General features: G+C 36.7%; 1 protein-coding gene across 7 annotated transcripts in view; it reads right to left on the bottom strand.

Moving 5' to 3' along the window:
* The window catches only part of LOC107047916 (forkhead box protein P1), a 382,431-nt gene that overhangs the window by 144,718 nt on the left and 211,546 nt on the right, over positions 1 to 26,167 (bottom strand). For all 7 annotated transcript variants that reach the window (XM_015270832.1, XM_015270831.1, XM_015270833.1 and 4 more), the window contains one exon: positions 16,657 to 16,791. In XM_015270832.1, the coding sequence (XP_015126318.1) occupies positions 16,657 to 16,779 (123 nt within the window). In that variant the 5' untranslated portion in view covers positions 16,780 to 16,791. The remainder of the gene's footprint in view (positions 1 to 16,656; positions 16,792 to 26,167) is intronic.

The raw sequence follows: 26,167 nt of genomic DNA on the forward strand, positions 1-26,167 counted from the left end.
ACATGTATATATATTATATATACATATTATCGGTGAAATTAATCAATTCTGTCCTTTTATGGAGACCGATTATTTTGAAAAATTGAAGATAATTAATTAAAAATGAAAAATTCTTTATAGATTCTTTTACTCTACTTCGCTATTCACTTCAATCATTAGTCGAATTCTCTTTGATTCATTATCAATATTTATAATGTATTCATGAGAAAATGAAATTTAATGAATTCCATTTCTTCATTTCAACAAATGAATAGATCAGCGCGCGCGAGAGCGCGCGCATAGATCTTGTACAAATTGATGGTTACTTGCATATTTAAAATTTTAAGATTTATGTTAAACATTGACAGCTTCACAATTTAACGGTAATTATAATTGGTTGATATGCCTATCACTGATTGTAATCACGCAATGCCTCCAAAATCAATCGAAAAGACATATCAATCTCAGTCCCAATTATCGACCCCAAAACTCCAATAATGTTCTGTCCAACACAACCACCCAAAGTGAGCAAAGGATCCCGCGAAAACCCAAAACAGAGTGCTGTAAATATTAGTTGAACCCCCGTTTCAGGTTTTTAAGTGGAAAGAGCTGGCGTAGGCGAAACATAAAAGGAGAAAGAGAGATAGGCACCGACAGCGAAGGACGAAAATGAGCGCGGGGGGGGGGGGATGCCGGAACGGTCGAAGGTAGAGACACACCGAGGAAGCGGCGACCAAATTGAATTTGGGTTCTGGCCTCTGTTTAGATTCCTCGTTGGTTGTTTAGTTTAGAGGAACAAAGAAAACATCTATGTGTTTATTCTAGCCAACGCTTGGCTCCCCCTCTCCCCCCCCCCTCGCTATGCCGTTGCCTTCTCTATCCCGTTCTCTTCCACCATCTTTCTATCTCACCCATCAACATCTTCTTTTTTTTCCAATGCTTTATTTCGTTTCTATTTTTTTTTTATATGTATGTGCATGAAGATCTCTAAGCGTTTTTCACGCCACTCCACTCACTCCTTTGTTTTTCTTCCTTGTCACTATTTTTTTTTGTGTTTTTTCAGAGACGAGTTGTCTCGAAAAGTCGCGTGAAGGTGACATTATTATTCCTGTTGATATTTTTAGGGATTTTTTCAATGGGAAATTCAGTCGTTTTTTGGTGAGAGAGAAAGGGGGCAGGGGCTTACGGTTTAATAAAGACACAGACGATTTACTCCCACAGATATTGGTTCTCGCATTTCCACTATAGGATTTAAACCAGTGGTGTAGTCTTCCCCCGAGGGGCCACCTCTCCTGGTGGTACGCAATTTCCAAAATAAACGGGCGAGTACCGGGCCTGGGCTCTCTGCAAATAATCATCGCGCGTGCTTTTAATTAAGTTCCACTGTCTGAAAGCTCGGCTCTAGTAACGTGGAAGAATGGAGATGGATAAACTTGTCAAGAATTTTTGGAGATACTTTTGGTGTAAATTGAAATCATGAGACTGAAATCACAAGAGGTAAATGGGGAATGTTGATATTGTGGTTGTTGGTGTGGTTCTTTCTCGAGTTTCCATTGGGAGTATGACAATTGGAATGGAACAGATAGGGATGCAAATGAGTATGAGATGTGATACTTCATGTGGTTTAGGGAAGATTCTCTGAAAATTCTTGAGTAGAAAAATATGAAATATTGAATTTGTTTTCTTCATTCATTCGCACCTAAAGAAAAATGTACTTTTCACCAGTCTTGCCAAGTACTTTTTGTATCCTTGAGTGAAGTACCACCTTTGCCGATCAAGTAGAAATAGTACTGAGATGAAGTAGCTTCACAACTTTCTGCTAGTATTTTTGGTACTTTTCATAAGTACCAAAGGTACTGGTGAAATGCAATTTTTTAACTTCTTTCAAGTACTTTATGACTTAATTTCAGTACTTTCAATTGATTACTTCATTGAGAAAAGCGAATATTATCGACGGATAAAATGAGCTTTCTTGCGCATTTTTGTAAATGGAAGTATTCAGGAGAAGATATTTTATAGGAAAAAATCAGTAAATTGTGATTTTTATGGGTGCTTTCCAAACCGAATTGATTTCCAATTTTGAGAATCGTAATTCACATTATTCTGACCGCAATTTACGATCTCAAAAGTGTAATTTACCCGTTTGAGAAGCGTTTTAAGCGTAAATTACGATTTTGAAAACGTGCATTACCATTTCAAAAACGTATTTTACCTTCAGATTTTTCTGTGCGTTAACTTATGCTCCAACATTTGGATCGTCATTTGTAATCTTGAATGAATTCCTGAAAAATATTATGAGTACTGGATTTGAGTACTATTGCTATCTATATTGAGTTCTATTGGTACTTTTCAAAAGAACCAGCCAGGTACTCAGTACAAGTACTTTTTTACTTGTCCCGAGTAACAAAAGTAGTTGTGGCAAGTACCGAAGTACTTCTCACCAGTACCCAGGTACTTGACACATGATACTTGCATCCAGTGCTTTTGTGACTTCGAGGAAGTACAAAATTTGCCTTTTTCCCAGAAACCCTTTGGTACTGGGCAGAAGTACTTTTTCTGCTGATCAGAACTAAATTTGTTTTTACTGCCAGTCACCTTGATGAGCTATTTTTCTAGTTTGATCGTAGAAAAGTATGTCAACGGGTCATTATACTTTGTACTGTGATAGTAGTGCATTGTAATAATTGAAACGCTTGAATAAAAAAAACTAATTCAATTCCCGTCACTATATGATTATGAATGAACCTCCGAAAAAATTCCACCAGTCTATCATTGTCCTACGCTTGTTAAAACATTCGGGAGGCTGACAAAAGTATAATCCAGTGGCAAGTCCACCTGAACTAACTCAGAAAGGGAGAGAGGATCGTGACGAAGAGACATTCATGTTGCGGCCAAGTAAACATTATCAGGCAGCGGCCACGTAAAATCCTACTCTCTCCCTCTCATGCAAAAAGGGCAGCTCATCAGCTGGCCAAGGGAGTAGCAGCCAAAGTAGTAGAGTGGGAGCAAAGTGAACAAGCAGTGGGGGAAGACCACCTGAAACAACTGATGTAGCCTCACGATTTTAAAACAAACCATTTCCCTATCTATACTTTTTCCTCTTTCTTTCCACTCCACAAATCGATCAATTCAATATTTTTAGTTCAATATTTTTTAAATGAACTACCGACGCTATAAATAACCCTCGACAGACCTTGGTGTATTCCCCCGCACAGGCGTACACAACAATCGTAATACGAGAATCAACGTGTGCGTGATGTATTTGGCATTAGTGTTGAGCTACTGAATCGATTTCAACTGAAAGTGACACACCAAAGCCGCCGAAGAGCCGTGACAGTTGAACGCATTCAACGCCGATAAATTGTCCCAATCGTCAATTATTGCATATTAATCACGTAAAATGTATTAATTGTTATTCAATGATTCGGATTATCGACTATTGGAATACATTTGTTATCACTCTTTCACTGGATTGAGAATTTGTACAACGATTGGAGGAGGTTATTGCAATGAGTCATCGTATAATTATTGAAAGATTGATGGCGAAAGGTTTCAACTTCTTCATTTATAGTTTAAACATTTTATGCAAAGACGAGGTTCGATTCATTATTCTAGAATCATGAACATTTTTATACGCAGACAGTTGGGAATCATTGGAAATGTTGAAGTGAACAATCTCGGTAATTAGATAATATAGCAATTCCAATTTTTTCGGGATACTGATAGGCAAATATTATAGTTTTTGTGTTAATCTTGAAGTAATTCGACGTATATTGTGTCGGAAACTGGTTGCTATAAATGAATTAAACTCTGAGCTTTCACACTTAGTAACATGGATGCTCATGTAGGTGTACGGGACCTCCCATTCTACGCTTTCCCTTCCAAAAGCAGTTTTTTTATCGTTATTTTACATCGCTTCGACCCGATTAGGATATACTGCGATGATGATCAAGACTTTAAGTGGTTAAATCACACCATTCTACCCGGCCGGGATTTGAACTCGGAACCTTTCGCATGTGAGGCAACGAACTTACCCACTGCACCAAGCCACCGGGATAAGCAGTTTTTAAAATTTCAATTATGAGGTATTCATATAAATTCAACGTGTAGTGAAGTATTTATTCTTAAAGTATCAAGCTTTACCAGCCCTTAGCATTACCCAAGGTTCGCAACGGAGACACAACTGGTATGGACCCCACAAAGGTCATAATTTGACTCAGTCGCTCCTTCAAGTCATTTTTTACCTAATTGAGTCTTCAACTCAATTTTCTTGTTGATTTCAATTCCTAATGTTGTTAAAGGACGGAATAATTCAGTTTCCTCGAAAAATTCCTTGGAGCAGTTTTTTTTTATTCAGAGTTCTTTCCTACTACCATTACGGTTTTATAGGCTCCCCATTCGTTTGCCTTGCCTCTACCACTTCTCTCTTCTGATTTTTTCTGCGTTACCATGGACCGTCTTACTCTTAACTGTACCCCATTCGGGCTAGGACTGCAAGGGAAACCATGGAAAACCCCAGTCGTACAGCTGGTCGATTGTGCAGAGCCCTAATGTGCCCTTCTGTCACACTGACCAGAGGGGCACATTAGGCCACTGCACCGTGCCTACATTCCGAAATTTTTGGGCGAGGGTGTTCCTAAGCGGTCACCCATCCAAGTACTAAGCGCTAAATGCAGCTGCACTCGAATGTCCGCCGGAGCATCACCTAACTCACCCAACCATTACGGTCAGTTTGGAGCAATTATCCTCGATAGTTTCACGAAAAGTATATTTTTTTACAATTAGCTATTGCACACTGAGAGAAATATCGACATAATATCACGGAACTAATTTCTTGCGCCAAATATCTCATCTCTTAAGCATAAAGCGCTTGGGATAATAATTCCGCATAATGAGTCAGACCGTGTAAGAATCCTGTGAAATGTTCATGACTTGAACACGAACACTTGGCGATAAAGTAATAATTTCTTGTCTCTAGAAATCGTTTATTTCGTGCCAACATATGAGATAATTACTAATAATACTAAAAATACTGAAAGCTTCGATTCGGCGAATCACGGATCAGAGACTTTCATATTGAATGAATACAGAATTTATGCAGGGGAGAACCTTCAGATATTTCTAAAATATGACCATCACTTGCTCTCAATCGCAATGAGTTTGAAGGAAAGCAATAACATCTTTTTCTTCTCTCAAACTTAATTTGTTTCTTCAGGAAGAAGAGCATCGATTTTTTGTCTGAAACCTATCGTGAATAATTGAATATGCATGCGATGTTCTCAACTCAAGAAATCATTTTTCCATCACGCTGTGACGAAAAGTGAACTTTTCGGCACGCTCCGCGTGCCTAAAAGTCCAATTCCCGCCACATTGTGATGAAAAACATTTTCGTAACTCGTGAAAAAATGTTTTTTATGTTCTCGCCAAAAAACACTTTTTTGCACTCGTTACGAAATATACTATTATCATATTATGTCGATTTTTCTCTCAGTGCAGGGGCGTATTGAATAGTGACTTGTCTGACGCGTGAACAACTCAGGTTCCAGTCTCCGTTGCGAATAATCAGACAACCGAATTTAGAACCCTCAAGAGTGGGTACGATACCTGGGCTTGATGCCGCAATTCAGTTGTAATTAAAAACAATTGTGGCCTCTCCATCATATTTAACACGCCATTGAAGCTGTGCTCCATTAATTAATGAAATTGTGCAGACAATTTTTTGCACAGCGACAATTACTGCAATTATCTAAATAAATTTATTACCAAGGAGTAAATAGAGTGGGCTGATTCATGAGTGAAGTAAGTGAATGCACAATCCATGTATTATTTAAAAAGATGATTCACAATGTGTTCCAGAGAAAAAAAATATGGAAACAATACTTTTTTATTCCTGAAACGACTTAATAACTGTTTATCGAACTCCTAAACTCGACCCTCTTTTTTATCCGAAAATAAACGTCTCTGTTGCCGTCACAAGAATACAAATTCATCGTTCTCAATAATTGTATCGCTAAACACTAAAATTGAGCCCTTGAACGTCTCCTTTGGGGTATCACTCAACAGCACAAAGTTGGCGTGTGAATAATGAAGGGTAATCGTCCATGCTCCGTCGTCCTTACGCCCTTCCTACCATAAACCTCACTTCTGTCTTTATTTCACTATAACCCTCAAGACTTGAGGAACACAAGGTGGAGGGGTAGAGTTGGGATTTCTAGATTGGTTTCAAGTACACAGCCGTGAGGTTTCGAATGGTTAATAATGCAGATAAAATCTTGCGTTGGCTTCCTGCGAATAGGAGACAGAATTGAGCTATAGATTTCAAGATTTTCTCACATTATTCACTGAGAGAAAAATATAATTCTTCTGACTATATTCCATCACCATCGAACTATAGTCAAAAAGTCCTCAACAATTTTTCATGGGTTACGGTAACTATGGCCGGAGAAGTAATTACTACAATGGAATGTAGTCATTACAACTATTTTAACTGCATTTTGATTTGCAAAAATTACGCTTGTGAAGTTACTATAATGTTATGTGCCGCATAGAAAAAAAATCGTATCGTTCACCAAAATGCCTCAACTATTTTCGCATTGTAAATCGAACTCCAGATTTTTCTCTCAGTGTTGTACGCCTTTCTATCTACAGACTTCTTGTCTGAAACCTGCCATGCACGGAGAAAAATTAGTGATGCCGCGAGACACTTTACGAGACAAAACTTTGGAGAGCTGATCTCGATCTCAATGAGCATGAAAATCTTTGCTCTCGTTTCACTCTCGAAATACGCTGTATCGACTCCTTTCGTGACGACCCCGAGTCAATTTATCTCATCTTGATCTCAAGTTTTTCGTGATTTTTAATGTTAAAGCTCGGTTTATGTCTCGGTTTGTCTCGTCTCAGTTTTCTACATAGAAAAAATGCGAAAAACTGGAAATCGAGATGAGATAAATTGATTCGGAGTCATCGCAGGAGGAGCTGATACTGCGCATTTCAAGACTGAGACGAGACCAAAAATTTCCGTGTTCACTGAGACTGAGACACTTCCTCCAAAATATTGTCCCGCGATGTCTCGTGAAATGTCTCGCGGCATCACTAAAAGAAATGTTCAGTAAAAATGACGGAACTCACAATTCCCTCACCGATTACGGAATCGACTCAGAAAATTTGAGTGACGGTAAAAATTACAGAACGCTCTGCGAAAAATTACGTGACAGTTCCATAAAATTTCCTAGTTCCTACAACCCCATTTCGCTCCGGAATTACGGAAAAGATACGTAATTTTTATTCAATATTTCTCTCCGTGCATGAATTGATCGAATATGCATGCGATGTTCTCCACTCAAGAAACTGTTTTTGACATATTATGCCAATTTTTCTCTCAGTGTAGTATTCCGCTTTCAAAAAAATGTATGCCTTACAAATATCTAAAGTGATCGAATAATACCCTGGAAATATAGAAATCCAATCGAACATCTATCGGAGAAACCAATAAACTCGCTGATAGAAAAAATTATTTTTACTGAGATGTTTCCTTCTTGGAACAAGTATTATATACTTGAACCAATTTCAAGTAAGATCTTACGGTGAATAGCAATTATTTCTTCTTGAGGTACATTTACTTGAATCAAATAAAACAGTTTTTGGCGTCAAGTCACATGTTTCCACCAAAACAATGGCAAAGTTCTATTCCCTTAAACCTAATATAATCTCCAGTCGAGCAATTTTCTACTTTCATGAATTGATCAAAAATTTGTACCTAGGAGATGATTACATTGAGGAATCTAGTATATGGTGCATTAAGGGCGGAAAGTCATGTTTTCCCGCCCGAGGTGCACATGCTATTTTTTAACACGCCTGCAAAGGAAAGTTCGTATCTTGCTCTTTGATGAGCGGGAGGGAAGTACGAACTTTCCGTGCAGGTGTGTGAAAAAATTGAATATTGTTCTCTCGAATGAAGCTGATGTCTAAATAAAGCTTTCTGTACATCACAACGAAATTTGTAACATCCAAGTTTGTGTTTAATTGCTGTAATTTGTGATTCTCTTATTATAAACTAATGCGATTTTCTTTTAGTCAAGAAATATAAACTTCTTTCAACTCAACGACATCTTACTACAATCTCAAGGCTTTTTCCGCGTTACAATATTCATCCTGATTCGACATACGAAATGCTCACTTCAATTATAATTTACTTGGAACAACTTATATTATATATATAGTAATTATTATTTACAGTAATATATATAAATATATATCGTAATTATTATTCACAGTAAATTCGAAATCTACTGCTTGACAAAGATCACTGAATAATCTAAAATTAAATGAATGAACCGTAGATTCTTCCAAGGCTTATTATGTCAATACAGATCTTATATCAATGGGAAATGGTGAACGGAAATCATAAACTATTCCGAATCATTTAGCAATTCTGATTCACATGTGAATTTTACGTTTCACCAATTTCACTGTTCCCAAAAGATGTTCGTATTGTATGACGATCAAAAACTGACGGATATCTAACATTTTATTGACGAGTACAAATGTTCAGTTTTTGCACAACTTTCCGGTTTGTTCAGAACTAGATGTAACAGTAACGTAATGGCTCATTTATATATATGAGTGTTCATTAATGGCAGAACTAGCAGGGGTTCGAGGCTATCCGACAGAAGGCATGTGACCTTTTTTCTATTTCTCCCAATTTTCTGGGTATTAAGCTTCCACATGGATTTGTAGGAATCATAACCACATGCTACAGGGTATCTACAGGAAGATATTCAACCTTTTAATGAAATAGTTTTATACAAAAGGTTAAATATCTCCGAAACTGCTTTGCCGATTGCGCCTATCCAAAATACCAACCTTTACTATTAAAAGAGCCGGGATTATAGTAAATTACAACTTGTCATCTCCACTTTTGCTTCCGAATAGAAGCTTTGTAACTGTCCAAATTTAAGTTTTGGATTTTTGTGTTGTATCGACCCAGTATGATTCCAACAGTTCGAAATAGTATATATATTTCGATACAAGTGAGACCGAATTTTCACAAGTGTGAAGTTGGCGGCCCGAGGCGAAGCCGCGGGCTGCCAATCACACGAGCTGAAAATTCCTGTCTCACATGTGTCGAACAATATTTTCTGACAGTGATGTTACGTTCAGCGGGTGGCGGAACTGTACCATTTTCATTTACAAGTAAACGAAAAGAGTTCTCGTTTACGAATAAATGAAAAGGCACTTTTCGGCACGAAGTGAACGTAGCAGCAGTGTCAAAATAGCATATTATGTCATCAGGCGATATTTTATGTCATTGGGCCCGAAAACCGCGATCTAACCGAGCAAAGCGAGGTTAGAATCGTGGTTTATCAGGCCTAATGACATAAATGCAATTTTTAAACCTCGTTCATACGTGTGTGTATATATGTGTACACGTATGTAACAACGTACGTGCTCAAAGGAATTTGAAAGATCACATTTGAAGAAACCAGCAGTAGCTCATTTTCAATGAAATTCATGAAAAATACGAAATTTTCATCAATCATGATAAAAATCAAGTCAACCAATATAGCTATTGTAATCATCTTTTAACTTCGACTTGATGGCATTAAAACAAAAAAAGTAAGCTATGATTGAATTCATTTGAAGCATGATATTCTAAGATATCTTCGGAATTATGATTTTTAAAAATATCAAATTTTTGCAAATTGTCAAATAAATCAAATCTAATTTCACACAAATTTTTTTAACCATCATTCAATCAATTCAGAACATTTTTTTAGTCATCGTGGCCAACCGATTTTCGAAAAAATTAAAAAATTTTAAAAGTGAATAAATGAATTCAATCTTAATTAATGGCAATTGATAGCGCTCAACAATACCTACATTTAAAAAAACGATTCAATTCCATCCATTCATTAGTGAACAAAAAATAAAATCAATTTCATTTAATAGACTGTTTCTTGTCATTAGGCCCGATAAACCGCGATTCTAACCTCACTTTGCTCGGGCTCAGTGGCCAAAAATAGCGTTCGATAAAGGTCGTGAAGAAGTTTGCTACCTCACATGTTTACAAAAAAGTTCCTCGCGGCCTGGTGTCGAAACATTCTATCCAATGTCATTGAACCGCGTAAATTCATTTACACGTATGAAATAGACGCTAGTCTATTTTCACAGGTGTCCACGAAACAAATTCATTAATTTACTTGGATAGCGATTAAATGCGAAAAACACTTGGCTTGCCTAATATTCCTAGCCAACGAAAATTATCAAAACACATTTGCCTTTCTCCCTCTCTCTCTTCAAAAATTAAACGTCAAAATTTTTTTCTTTTACGTCGCCTCCAGCTGTGTGTTACCCTTGAGAAATAAAATTGCTAAAATTCTTTCAATTACGTAAAATTCAACGTTACTTCTCCCGGCCATCGATATTCATAGCAAAGTGTATTTCCACGATGAGGGGGTGAAGAGGAGGCCAGGAGGGAGGAATTGAGAATTTCTCCAGAAGTGGCTGAACGAGTAAAGCAGAATAAAAGAAAGGATAGGGGGCGGGGGAGAAAAGGGGATGAGGAATGATAAAGAATGAGAAAAAGGGGAAGGCCAGTGGCGTTGATTGGAAAGGACAGCCTATCCGCAATTTGCGATTCGAAGGGCTGCCACAGTCGGTATAAACCACCCCCTCTCAATTTCTTGTCCACCCTCTCCTCATCCCTCTCGTGATCACGAGGTGAGAATTCGTTAGTCTTTTGGACGGGAAAACTTTGTTCACAGCTGTCTGTTTTATTTTCATTTCAATTCTCCATCAAATTGAGGAGGAGTATGAAGAATTTAATTGGGAAAAAAATGATGAATAAATAGGTAGGGATAAAGGAGGTGGAGAGGTGGAGGATGGCTCATTAAGGGGAGACAATTGTTAAAGTTTATAATATAAGTTATATGTTTGAAGCTTGTGAGGGGTCAGAACCGCAGGTGACAAACGTCCACCGTGACAATGGATGCAAAGGCTGTTCTAGAATGGGATATCGAGACTGCGTGATCCAGAGTGAAATCAAGCTTGTTTTCATCGTGGAATCATACATTGATTCAAGCTTAAGCCGTCCATGTTCCTTCAAGCCTTAATTCAAAGTTGAAACAATCTCGTTCTTTAAGGCTAGAAAATCCAGGATGGAATGAAGCTTGATTCCATTGTCGAATCCAAAATTAAATCAAACATAGACGTTACTTTTTCATTCAGCTTTGTTCCATTCTCGTTCCAATCTCTATTAATTCAGTAACAAATAGGAAGGTAGGAAATTGTTCAACTAAATATCTTATGATTTTAATCCTAAATACTAGACTAATTGTCAATACACAATTGGTGGAATGAAAAAAATTTTTCACTTTTCCACGGACGAAAACATTGAATAGAAAAACAGCGAATTCGCTAGACAATCGTATTGGATTTCTATTACACTTTGTATTCGTTTTTTCCACATTGAATTTTCAGTGAAATCGGAAATTTCATGATTTTGTCCCCCTAAATGGCATTTAGTGTCACTGTCAGAAAAACATTTTCTGGTTTTCTATTCATTTTCAGGGAAAAATGATACTAACAAATGAAAATATACAGTTCTCTTTGATTTTTTCATGAAATTCTGAATTTTCAATGACGAAATTCCGCGATATTTCAGTGGTAATTAAATTCGATCAAAATTTCAGAAAAGTGTACCGAAAATTTCAGACGAAAATTCTTAACAGTGTATCCAACGCCTGACTATTTCCAAATTCAACCGCGGTCTCCCTTAAGTTGACATGAAAATTCCAAGTACATTAGTTTTTAAATTATAAAAAAATTTGATATAAAATAGATTGCATAAAATTCCTGCTAGGATAAACCTAGTAAAACCTTCAATCCCTCTTGGATGTTCATTTACAATAAAATTAGATTTACGATTGAATGTCAAAATAACATGAGTTCTTTTAGGAACTACAGGAGAAATGATATCTGATCTAAATAGAGATAAAAATCTGAAATTCTGTCAGGTATAACGTAGAGATATATTGAAGTTGTTCTCATTAATTTCAAATACATTAGAAAGCTCGTTATTTTTCAATACATCATTTGACTAGGGGAATAACAAATCATGTTGGGAAAACAACAGTGTCAGCTGAAACGTACTGTTTTTCCGGAGCGAGAAGGGAGTATAATTGACAAATAGCCTTAATGCAAGAAAATAAATTATCTACGAGTTGTTCACACAAATCGACACTAAAAATTCAACTATTTTCAATCACCAAATTTTTCAATTAAATTGCGTAATAAAAATTTTGAAAAAAATCATGAATATTCAGCATAATTTAAATTGCATTTTGCGCAACATTATTATTTTTTTAAACATTTGTTGTGTTTATAAATAAATAATTGAAATTGTTGAAACTTTCGGAAACCTAATTTTTTTAGCCACGAAATCGATTTCTGGTAAAATTCTAAATATGACTAAATTTGTTACGTTTTCGAACAAATGATTTTTATGGTGGAAAGTTGATTCTTTATAAATCATTCATAAAAATGCTCGTAAATTTAGAAAATGGCGATTTTTTAATTATTTCATTAATCTTCCTCCAAAACTAAACTTTCTATTTTTTTTTAATTTTTAAATGTTTTTTAACGGTTGAATAGGGAGATTCAAATTATGACCTACAATGTTTAAATAATAAAATCCTCATAAAATGTCCGGAAACTGAGGGTAAAATGAGGCTCAAAAGAAAGCTGTGACGTTCGACTACGCAAGTAGGAGAGAAAAATTTGTGCGACATAGTTTCTGCGATATTCAACCATTTGTTAATCCATTCCAAGAATTGATTAACAAATAATTTTCATTTGATTCAAACAGTTATTGTTGCCTGGCTCATCAACATATAGGAATAGAAAAACTCAATAACTTATGAGAATACAATAAATTAAGTCATTTAAAATTCTTTCCGGAAATCCATAGGGACTAACATTTGGGTGTTATTGTCTTGGGATACACCTTAACCTGTTGCGGACCCGCGCCGAATTGGAAAATATTAGGAAGAAAATGCGTTGAGCATTTTGCGTTCTGAACTGGAAATTTCCTCGGATTTTTAATGGAGTTGAATTACTTTTCGATTCCCAGAAAATTGAATAAATGGTGGAGTATCAAGTTTGATGTTCCAAGAATATAGTTTTTGTTATTTCTCGGGTAGAATTTAACGTTTTATGGGTTACGCTACACTATCGTGTCCAAAAGTGGTTTCTCACGTCACTCGAGTTACGTTATACCAAAGTCAAGGATCTCCAACCACTCTACTTTCAAGAGCTGGGGGCCGGGCCCTCCTCTTCTCCAACAACCGGCAACGTTTGAATCCCCTAAATTATAAACAGTGTCGGAGCAACGCCGCGGGACTTCGATCTCGTGGTACACTTGGGGGTTTTACAGTCTCTCACTCACCCTCAGTCTTCACTGAAGGAAACTTGTAAAGGAAACATGGTGAAGGAATACGGGGAGTCTTGTGGGGCCAAGTTTGGCTGACCCCGGGGACACTTTCACAAGGCCGTTTCCGGCGAAGTTTGACAACCTCTTAGAGATGATTTTCAAAGTTGTAAGGGACAAATACATTGTTCATTGAAATTTCGATAATTGTAACAAATTGAAATAAATTTCGTCCGTTATAAAGTGTGAAACAAGTGATTTTTTGTCATTCCGACCGTAAGTCAGTGACGCGTCCGTCAATCACTGGCACTGATAGAAAGGATTAGTTATTGTTACCGAATGGATTTGGTTGGAGACGAGAGTCTATTCAGTCTCACTAAATGTTCATTTGTTAATAGTTAACAAATCCACAGTTGAGGAGCCTTGTTTGACTCGATTTTCAGAAATTACATTTCTTGCTTGCGCGGAGAATAATTTTTTTTTGAAAAGGCTAAATCTATTTTTCAATTCCAATAATCTAGTTGATTGATTCAACCCTTCTCGAAAAAAAAAAATTAAATTTCATGGACAATCTGGTAGTAATTTCCACATGAGGCACATTGAATTCGATTTAGGGAAAAATGATTATGAAATTTGACGGTTTAGGTTAAAATGGAAAGGATATCCAAGTTTTCAGTACACGGAGAGAAATTTTTGATAAAAATTATCCTACCGTTCTATAAAAGTGTATCATGAGTCATCGTTTCCTCATTTCGATCTCGAAATTTAGTAAAAATTAATAGATGATGATCAAATTTTATTCTACGTTAGAGAAATTTTATCCTGATAAAAATAAAAATTACCGTGCCGGTAGAGTAAAAATTACTGTACCGATAGGGTAAAATTTACCAACCGTTCTAGAATTTTCGTTGTTATCTACATAAAAATTATTGGACTGGAAGGGTAAAATTTATGATGCGTCAGGATAAAATTTCTCTAACGTAGAATAAAATTCGATCATCATATATTAATTTTTACTAAATTTCGGGATAGAAATGAGGAAACGATGACTCATGATAGACTTTTATAGAACGGTAGGATAATTTTTATCAAAAATTTGTCTCCGCACTGATAGAATAATTCATTTATTCCAAACGAGATTCGTTAACTATTAACGAATGGTCGAGTTGAATATGACCAAATGAATATTCGTTAATAGTTAACGAATGGTTCACTTGAATGGCGAAAGTCAAATCAAACAAGGCTCCTCAAATATACATTCGTTAACTATTAACGAATGAACGGTGGGACCGAATAGACCCTAACCTCCAACCAAAATCCATTCGTTAACAATAATTAATCCGTTCTATCAGTGCATGTAGTAATACCCCGAGAGCTTCAAAATGATCGTGTATTTCCCGATAGCTTCGTTGCAAACAAACGAGAGTGTCAAGTTTTGTAGGTTTAAAAATCCCGAGCGCGAAGCGCAAGGGATTTTCCTACAAAACTTGACACGATTGTTTGTTTGTAGGGAAGGTTTTGAGGGAAAAACCCGATGCACTTGGAAGCTCGAGGGGTATTTGGAGGAGTATTTCCTCCATCGGAATTTCGGTCACTGGAGGGCAGCATTTGATGTCAATGTGGTACAACCTACACTTTCGCATTTCAATTATTTTTTTTATTCTCCCTTAGCAACGTGCCGAGGTTTTACCAAATTTTGCCGACATAAAACCGTATAGGTTGTACCACGTGACATCAAATGCGGCCCTCCTATAGGAAGGCCGATATTGGCCGAGATTCCGGTTGGGGAAATACTCAGTGGAATTTCACAACTTACTTGAATTTTCAGTTCAACATAAATTGTCAGAATACAAATGACCTGAATTCTCATTATTTTTATGAATTTTAACAGAATAATTGGCCTAAAATTAAAAATTTCCATTTATTTGATGATCCCATTATTACCCAGGGAACAATTTTTACGGGTGGCGTCTAACAATCTTCGGCAAGATCGGTAAATATCCGGAAATTTACTGGTAAATCGTTAGCTGGGTGAAGAGTTAACGAAATTGTTAATTTTTCAATGAGGAATATCGAATTTGTTATTCTTTAATAATAATGATATTGATATTTTTTAATAATAATATACAAAAATAACGTATCACATGAACGAATCCGCTCACGTCCTGGGAACAATAGTTAAATCTACTCACTGTTAAGAAATTCCAATAACAGCTATAATAGACCTACAATTTTTGTGAAATTCTGATTTTTCGTCAAACTTGTCAAGTGTTACCGAGAAAATTGAATGGAAAATTCTTACTGAATAAAAGAACAAACCGACAAAATATGTCTCTCGGAATGTTTGCTAAATTTCAGGAGCGAAGCGGTAAACCGGTTTAAGTCGATTTTAACTATTGGCCAGTTTTTGACGAATATCTCGGAATCTAAAAGAGATACAAAAATTGTTGTCATAACCTTTTTTGTAGAGCCAACTGAGGGTTACAAAATAGGTCATAAGCAAAATTTTGCTATCTCTCTTAGATTCTGAGATATTCATCAAAAAATGGCTAAAAGGAAAAATCGACTTGACCGGGTTTACCGCTTCGCTACTGAATTGATAATTATCGAAAGATGATCAATGATCTCTTTTCAATAATGAGTGAAGAATCATGTTTCGTGGACTATTCCTTCGCATTGCTCGCACTCTCATTATTGAAGCAATTAAAAATGCAAATTACTTCAATAAAAATGTGGAAAAAACATTAAACATTTGTGCGTCATTTTTTTTTCAATCTCCTAAAGGCGAAAAACTTCTTTATTCTCCGTATTTGCACACATATGAGGCACTGTGATCTCCCAAGTACCCCTTACCTAACTGGATTCCACGAAAAGGCCGCTTTAAGGGCCATAAAACATTTGTTTCCCTCTCTACTGCGTCAGAGCGCCCTCTCAACTATGCAACAAAACCAGCACATGCCCGCAAGCCAACCCCCACGTGTGACGCGGGATTTTGAATTGAATTTGAAATGTGGAGAAAAAAACCAAGTGGGTTACAACGAGGCATGAGGTCGATTTTATGGCGGACGGTGTCAAATATCCGGGTAAATGCGTTTGCCCGTTATCGCACTGTTATCCGGAGGCCAACCCCCTGTTTATATTTTCCCAATATTTTTTTTCCACCACGTAAACGGCGGGAAATTGAGGAGGAAATTTTCATCGGATATTTTTCGTTTTTCCTTTCGCTTTTGATGGGGGATTTTTGCATGTACCTGATCGTTGTCTTGTTGATCTTGGCCGTAGACTGGACCATCACCATTCGGGGTTGTAGAGGCGGAGGGTCGCTGAGACGTTGACAAGTTGATCGCTCCGTCTCCGTCCGTCTCATGATCCATTATGCCATCGTCCTGGAATCACCACATTCATTTCTTTCTTTAACATCTTCATTTTTTCTGCGAATTATTGAAAAAAATTCCGACGGTGTGAATAATTCTACAGCGAAGTGAATGTCAAATTTATAATCAGAAATTTCAACTGTCTTTGCGCGCGACGCGTGTTAAGAAGTGCCTTTTGTTTATTCTACACATGTTCGTGAATTTTACACACGGCGTGCGGACAATAACCGGAAAGTGCACTTTCGAGGGAGGTATTACAAAAAAGAATTTCTCAAGCACCCGATTCTGTAATTTAAAATTGTCTCCAACCGTTCAAAATCAGATAGAGGAGGATGGGGTGAAATGGACCATTTGACTTTTTTTGAAATATTCATGACTTGAAAATAGCGTTATCAATTGATCTCAGTCTTGGCGTATGATAAAAGGGAATAATTCATGGAGACGTGAGACGAGAAATAAATTATTCCATTTCATCAACAATTCAATAAGTTGTTAACATTTAAAAAAAGTAAGAAGCAAAAATTGATGAACGTATTCATAAAAATATTCTAAAAATTTCTGTGTTGGAGATTTTTTATAAATCGAATTTACGGTTAAAAAAAAATAGAATGTTCAATTTTGAGCAGTCGGAAACAATTTTGGCCTAGAGAATTTGCTAAGGAAAATTCACGCGAAAAATGATACTTTTCAAAAATAATTTTTTTCCGGGATGAACCTCCTCTTCAAAAAAATTCAACTGTATGAAATATCATAACATTAAAAATTGCATTTCACCGTGAATAAAATTTAAAAAAAACAGAACCATTTCGTCCAATTTGTTCTCAACATACAGACAGCAATCTTCCATTTCATCAAATTAATTTGCCTAATACGTCGTGAAATATTGAGCCGAAACCAGTTTTTATTTTCTCATATCAGGTGACATTATCCCATCCTTTCAATAACACAATTGACATTTCGCCATGTGATAATGTCTTCAAAGAGGAAAGATTATTCTTAAATGAAACCCGCTGTTCTTAATTGAAAGGGCCTCTAGGAAAATCTCAGAAACAAGTGGTTGCAGGAGAAATATCACAAGACCATTTTCGTAATTGAAGAAATTCCCACAAAAAAATCCATCTACATTTTCTCGCAAGACTCCTCGTTTCGGACATAATCATTCAATTAACAAAATTGTAAAATCCAAACCACCGTGTTTTACCACTCAATTACAGAATTTCAACCTGATAATTGATAAAGCCAAGAGAAAGCACCGTGTAAAAAAAAATGGGGTCAATCCCAACGACAAACACTTGTTCCGCGAATTATCTAAATTAAACACACACAATAAAAATCGAATATTCCCCAAAAATTTCCCCTCAATAAATCCGTGATCTTACATAAGTTCTCACTGAATTCCATTCCGCAAATTAAATCCTCACTGATATAAATCCTCCATAAACTGCACAGTTTAAATTATCCACAAAAAATGCACAGTTCAACAAAAAAACAACAAAGAACCACAAAAAAACTGAAATCACATTGGCCCGACCACTCAGAGTTTTAAATAAAAAATTATCACACGCGGAAAATTCACGTGCGGCTCAGCGTCGGAAAAAAAGCCGCCGGGGGGAGGGGGGGGGGAGTAGGGGATGTGTAAAAAACTGGATGGAGTGCGCTGAGCCTTCACGCACGGAAAAGGTACGAAATGTTCATTCACGACTGAATAAAAGAGGGAAAAAAAAGACGAGAGGTGTGAAAAGCCAAAAAAAACGCAATTGGAGGGAAATAACGTTGAGACGTGTGTACGCGGTTAAACGTGGATGTGCCGAGTATAGAGCGAGGACTAAACACTAAAAGCGGGTGATGCCAGGCGCGTACACCGAGTCGACCGAAGCCCGCCGCCGGGGCTGTTGCTTATTGTGTAAATATAAACAAATATAGTTGAAACCAACCAACAGGCCTGCTTTTAGTTCTTCCCCTTCTCTCCTCAATCCTCGTGTTTCTTTCTCCCCGCCCCCCTGTCGACCCCCCTCCCCCCCCTCACTTGCCGTTCCCCGACAGAACATATGAGTGCACACTCCCCTCTCCACAAATATTCACTCCTCTGCCCCTCCACTCATTTCACATACAGTACAAAACTGAACAGAACAGAACACGTCAGTGTCTCTTTCTCGTTTCGTCTCGCTTTTAACAGTGAGTTTACTAAAATGACACCACGTGGTGTTGCCGTCTCACTTGCTCACTTTACCGCGGCCCTTTTGGAGCTGTCGGTTGTCTCTTCGTGACTGCACCGGCCGGTACAACGCAGTAGACGCATTGAACACGGGGGCTCCATATGCTCAGCTGATTGGAATGCGTTAGACTTTTTTTTGGTTGGGTTGAGTCACTTGAGGAGATGAATCAATCAATCATGAGGTGCGGGACGAGAGAGTGGTACAGGTGGTGGGTGGCACGGAAATTTGGGGATGAATACATCGGCTGGAATCTTCTCTCGCGCAGTGGTTTTTGAGGTTGAGGAGGAAAGGATTACGGTGGAATAATTTTTATGTGATTCTATGGGAAAATTGGAGTACACTGTTGACAATTTTCGTCTGAATTTTCCGGGCTAAATTCTGGAAATTTTTATCATGTTCAAGTTCCACTGACATTTTAGGGAATCTTGTCCTTGGAAAATTGAATATTCCATTGAGCTTCTGTTTAAATGATCTGAAAATCAGTAAAATACTTGATTTTTCAGCTCAATTATTCTGTGATAATTCAGAAAAATCAGAAAAATTCAGGGAAAAATTGAAAATTTATGTCATTTTGATTTTTAATATTCATGTTGCACTGAAAATTCAATCAAGTTGTGAAATTTCCATCTCACTTCTACTGGAAACTCATAAATTTCCGTGAAGTCTACTTCGCCAAAATATACATTTTTTGAATTTTTTTGGTAAATTGTTGATCAGATTGACGTGAAAAAATATACCGTTTTTGCATTTTATCATTACTTAATGACTCACGAAATTTCATGATCGTACAATCATTTTCGTTTTTTCTAAAACTTTTCAGAAATTCACAAAACTTTAGAAAACATGCAGGAAAATGATTGCACTACCATGAAACTTCGTGAGTCAGTCAACAATGATGAAACGCAAAAACGGTATATTATTTCGCATCAATCCGATCAATAATTTTCCAGAAAAATGAAAAAAAAAGTGAATTTTGGCCGAAAGGGTTTAGTACGTCCTTAAGGGGAGACTACTTGAGTTTTAAAAGTCGCGTGCTATAAAAACTAATTCGTAATTGTACACATTTTTTTAAAAAATTTGGAAAATAAACCTCTGTAGCTCACAAATTGGAGGCCCCGGACTATTTTTAACATTTTAAGCGCCCGCGGAGCAAACCAACAAGAAAGAATTAATTTTGTTTCACTAATTATTCGTTTTTAGACATGCATAATCGATCTTCAATGCATGAGAAATCTCACTCCAATATCCCACGATTTTTAAAACTCATAGGAGTCTCCCTTTAAGGATAGTCGGGTGAGGAGCAGGATTTTTAATATTTAAAATGCAGCCAATTTTATGACGATTTTTTTCCACATTAGTGAATCTATTCAGACATGGTTTGCAAAATTTGAAGAACCCCAAAAGCAGAGCAACAACAAAAATGATTTTCAAAGTTGCAGCTTATACATGACGTAAAATGGATCATCGATAATTTCAGTATTTTTTCCACATTGCCGACTGGTCGATAATTTAGGGGAAATGCACGAGTTATCAATGCTCCCTTTAACCTCATGTATAAGCAGCAACTTTAAAAATCATTTTTGTTGTTGTCCTGCTCCTGGGGCTTCTCAAATTTTGTCAACAGTGTCTAATTGTTGGATTCAATAATGTGTGAAAAAAATCTTTATAAAATTGGCTGCATTTTTTGAATATCCTACTCCTCGCCGAATTATCCTTAAAACTTGAAATTTTATAACTATTTTTTCCCCAAATCCGATTCAATGTCACTCTGATAAGATTTACTATAATATCGTCCATGAAATTAAAAAAAAATCTAACTGTGTAGAATGAGATCAATTCTGTTGTTTTCGATCGGGAATTTTTGGCCTTCCGGATAGGACAGGTTTTAGGTTTATCAAATGAGTCATTCTCATCATATTGGAGTGAATATTCATGACGAATTGAGTAGAAGCAAGGTGTCAAATTTGAAGTCATTCAAAAACCTCATGAAAGAACGTTAAGAAATTCCAGTTTCTTTTTTCTGATAAATTCCGAGTTATAATCCTGTACAGATGTTTACGAGTAAACACTTTCAGGAAAGATTAGTTCAGGCCATATGCTCTCCATTCCTTGGGTTTGGGTGGCTGTCCCTCAAAGGAAATAAAACTGAAAAGAAAGAAAGAAAAATAAAAAAGCGAAATTGAAACGGTGAATGAGGGGAGAGAGGTTTCGGTTTTTCGGTGGGACGGAAGTAAGCATTTTTTTCGAATCTCTGTCGCCGTTTCTCTACGTCTCTCTCTCTCTCTCTCCCTCTTGCCCTTGGAAAAAGTGAAGAATACGAGTAAAAAGACTCAATGAATATTCGGCAACATGACGCTATTTATAATAAATGCCGGGGACTCAATACTATTCTTTTTTCTTCACTTCTTATTCTTCTGGAGTCATTCAGATCTGCCTTTCAACCCCTTTTTTGCAGCAGAAAATAAGCGTAAGAATATTACACGGTTGTAGTCGAAGGTATTGCCTCGACCTCGGGCTCTTTATTCGCACGAGTTGGAAGTACATAGGAAAAGGCTTCGACGCCAAATCCCCACGGGCTTTGCGCGTCCATTGTCGGGCCGAACGCGAAACGGAGCGATGAAGGGAGGGAGAGCCACTGGGCCGGTTAGGGCGAGAGACTTAGGAACCTTGTTACCAATCTCCCTTCCATTATTATTTCTCTCTCTTTGTCTCGCTCAATTTTTTTCCCTTTCCACTCGAGTCCTATGACAACAGAACAGAAACAGCCGGCATTCAAACTTGGGATATGTATTTATTTAATAAACAACGGATTCACCCTAGGCACTTCCTGTTTACCGCGGGAATACCCGCTGAAATTTCATCTGCATTTGTTTCATTCGGGTTTGGGGGGGATTTATTTAATTTTCTGATTTTTTATTTTCATTCATTGTGGTGATCGGCAGCATTCAATAAAATCGCATCGAGAATGTGTAATGAAGCTCGCTAAATATTGATGGAGTTTTTTTATGGTTCATTATTGAAAAAAACATTATTTTCAGAGTGAAAAAATTCTCGAAGTTTAGTAAATATTAGGGGAGACCGGGGCATAATGAGAGACCCCTATAAGAGTTGAGATTTTACATAAATGATTGATTTTTCTACAGTTACTAATTAAGTGCCCCATTGTTAGCAGTTTTAAAGTATAAATATTACTTAGATTTCAAAGATTACGATCTGAAAAAATTGTAAACGGAAGTTGATAAGAATAGAAGTATTCCGGTTAAGTTATAGTGCTGAATTCTTAGTCTATTATTGATAATAATTAATTAATAAATGCCAAAATAACATAGCCATGATGAAGTTTGATCCTTGTGAGGTAAAATGGGAGACACTCTTAATTATTTCACTCGATTTATGATTAATCGGCCCTTGTCCTTAAAATTTCATTAGACAGTCGACGAGCAGTTTTCCGAACATAAATATTGAATGCGATTTAGGGAGAAAAAAATTATAAAATTTCAAATTTCTCAGAAAATTTCAAATTTTTATGCAGCTTTAAGACAAGAATTCCACAACTCATTAGAATTTTCTATGAAAATATGAATATTTAGTGTTAAATTACGCTGAACTTCCAATTAATTGAAAATTCAAAATTATATTTACCGAAATTTTGCTGATTTCTAATAAGTTTCAGGGAATAATTAAACTTACAGTTGCAGTTCTCATTGATTTCCCATGACATTCTGAATTTTCAATGACGAAATTTCTTAAAATATTAGTGGAACTAAAATGTGATAAAAATTTCCTAAAAGTGTATCGGAAATTTACAGCCACAAAAATTTCAAGTGTATAAAAAAATCAAGTTACGATGAACTTACAAAAATTCAAAATTGTAAAATAAAATATCTGCATGAGACAAGAAATTTCCCTATTCCCGTAAAAACTAGAATATTGCTCATAATGACGATTAGAGATTGTCTTTAATAGAAGTTCCTTTTTTTGATTCGAAAATTTATTTTTCTACGTATGTGATCTGTTAAACGACGTTACATCGAAAAAACCACTAGACTCAGTTGTCTCATTGAAAAACAAAAAAAAATAGAGAGATCTCTCTTTTTTTATTTTTCACTGAGACAACTGAGTCTAGTGTTTTTTTCACTCTCGGGAGTGATACAAATTCTCTGAAAATATATTGGAAATTTACAGCCACAGAAATTTCAAATTTACAAAAAAAATCGAGTTATAATGAACGTACAAAAAATTATTACTGCAAAACGAAATATCTGCATGAGACGAGAAATTTTCTCATTCCCATAAAAACTATAGTAGTGCTCATAACGACGATAAGAGATTGTCTTACATAGGATTTCCTTCTTTTGATTCGAAAATTTATTTTCCTACTTACGTGATCTATTGAACGACGTTGCATCGAAAAAAAAACTAGACTCATTTGTCTCGTAGAAAAACAAAAAACAGAGGAGTCTCCTTTTGCCCCGGGGTATCATTTTGCCCCGGTCTCCCCTACTATTTTATTCTCCGTCTACATAAAAGGTCTTTCTACATTTTTCCCTTTAAGGATATCAACAAAACAATATTTGATTTAATATCTGTTTACCGGAAAAACAAAAAAACACATTAACCTCGGTTAATTTACTGAGTGCAGACAGGCAAAGTATAAGATAGGGCTATCAGAATTCAACTGTTGGGAGAAGGGCGGATGAAAGTATAAGGAGAGATAATACAAGGGTACTGGCTGGAAAAAAGGGTTGGTGGACACGCGCCAGAGAAGAGAAAGACAGCATTCGCAGACACATTTTGCAGGAGGGTTAGTGTGTTGTTTTTTTAATTCCTCTTTTCCATAAGTAGAGGAGAGAGAAGAAGAAAAAGAGGCCGCGTGAGTGTGAGAGCTTTTTGGGAAGCCCCGCACACTAAATAATAAACGAGAGGATTTAAGCGGGTGGCTGGACCCGAGGACTGGCCAAGGGGGTGGTACATAAAAATACTTGAATCTGAGAAATTAGCGAGGTAACGGCCTGTCCCGGAGTTTGGATGGAAAACCGAGGTAGAGAGGGGGAGGGGGCTGGGCGCCAGTCGGGGCTAAAAACTACGTGGAGAACACACTGGGACCTAAAAGGGTTGAATTAATGTCGCGATAAATATATGATTTAAGGTGGAAACGTTTGCAACTCTGGGGCTAATTTTTTATCTCAGAACCACGTCCAGAGGTTTTTTTTTATCTCATCTTCCCTCTTCTCGACACTTGAAAAAAGAGTAGTGATGATTTATTTGTAATTAACGAAATATTTGATCAAGTAGGAAATTTAGGAAAAACATTATTGCTGGAGTTGATGCGAAAAATTGACTAATTATTGTAGAAGGCATTGCATTGAGAATGTGGAACTGGTTATTTATGGGTTTTGATTTTTTAATTTGAAAAATTATGAGTTCAAGAACGACGGAGTTTCGTGACATTGGTTGCATTTTTACATTTGCCATGAGAATACGGGTTAAGTTGCGTTTTAGAAAATAATTTATTTCATTTGAAGCATTCTCGGCAATCTAAAACTCCGCATAGGGCTATTCCCGCACAAGAATATATGCTGTTAGAAAATTACTCCTGAAGTTTCAAGTAAAAAATCTTGAAATTTGTAACAACCACTCATTCGGACGAAATTTTCATGTATTTTCTTAATGAAAAATCAGCTGAATTCTGGACTATTCAATGGAATTGCAATTTTAAGGTCCACATGATAACGAAAATTATTAAATAATTTGAAAATTCGTGCAACAATTTCTCTGAATTTTCAATCCACTGAAAATTTAGTTGGATGTCATGTTCAATTTCCGCATTGAATTTGAAAATTCTAGGTGTCAGCGAAATATCAGTGATACACTGAAAGAAATTTCAGTGGTAATTTCAACTACAAGGGAATTGTCAAAAAAATAATAGTTACGGTAACAATAAAAATTAGATTCAACTATTACATTAAAGTGAAAATGACATCATAATGTGGATGACACTATTTGTCATAGTAAATCGAACGATGAATCCTAGTTTAATCTACAAAGTTTATTGTTACTGTAAATATAATTTCTTTGACAATTCCCTTGTAGGTAAAATTACCACTGAATTTTTTCTCAGTGTAATCTAACATAGAAAACCCAATTATCCTGAATTCTCAACCTGAATGGGAGATCTTAAATTGAATTCAAATTCACAACATTGAGAATTCAAGTGGAACTATTACTTAATTTCATGAAAAACTCGAAAAAAAATCTAAAAAATTTCATAAACTTGGCTGCATTTTTTTACTTCACCGGTTCATGGTTAAGGAAAATTTTCTTGAACCTGAACATTCTACTTACTCCCAAGATTTTTCGCTCGCCAGGTTTCAGTACGACAGAGTTCTCTAATTTACAGATTTCGACTGAAAACGAGAATCTTTTTTTGTAAAATACCATTTTAATTTATAGACTTCTAGAGCTAATAAGAAATATTTTATAAATTTTGGTTTATCCCTAGTAGACCCAATTCAATGTTCCGTGACGTGGTCCAGTATAGCTGGACATTCCGTGAACCTATAAAGAAGTGTTTTACGAGTAGCAAGATAATACGATGAGGGATGCAGACAGTGTTCAGTGATGCGTGGAGAAATAGGCGTAAAACCCGAGTTCTGACTGTCTAACGTAGCTCTGCGCCTTCAGTGTTGCCTAGGGTCCCCACCCCTCACCGATTTCACATACGTATCTCACGAAAAGGCCCATATAATATATCAATTCCGTATTCTAATGTCCGGCGGTTAATCCGAAAAGTGCACACGATGCGGAAATCGTTGTGCGGTCTCAACCGCTTCCTGCAACCCCCACCTCTGAAATCATTCTCTTTTGTAGCGGGGTTAGAGAGGGGGAGGGAGGGAGAGGGCGGGGGTTAGGTTCTCAAAGATATAACAAGTAGCGACTGGTTTCATACTGTCACGTATGAGTTGCTGATACGTGCGGGATTCACAAGCACGATTGTGGGCGAAAATAGGTGGCATGCCAGAGGTGGGGAGAGGAGTTTTGCCTCTGAGACCAGTGGAAGATAATTGGGGGAACGCGTGTTTGTGGTCCCGACGGGGTATTCCAGAGGCTCAAGGACACACCGCTGGACGTGCTGGAGCGTTAATGCTTTAAACGGAGAAAACCAATCTTTA

The sequence above is a fragment of the Diachasma alloeum genome, unplaced genomic scaffold (genome assembly GCF_001412515.2).
Source record: "Diachasma alloeum isolate Michigan unplaced genomic scaffold, Dall2.0 Dall_scaffold_78908, whole genome shotgun sequence".
Classification (NCBI taxonomy): Eukaryota; Metazoa; Arthropoda; class Insecta; order Hymenoptera; family Braconidae; genus Diachasma; species Diachasma alloeum.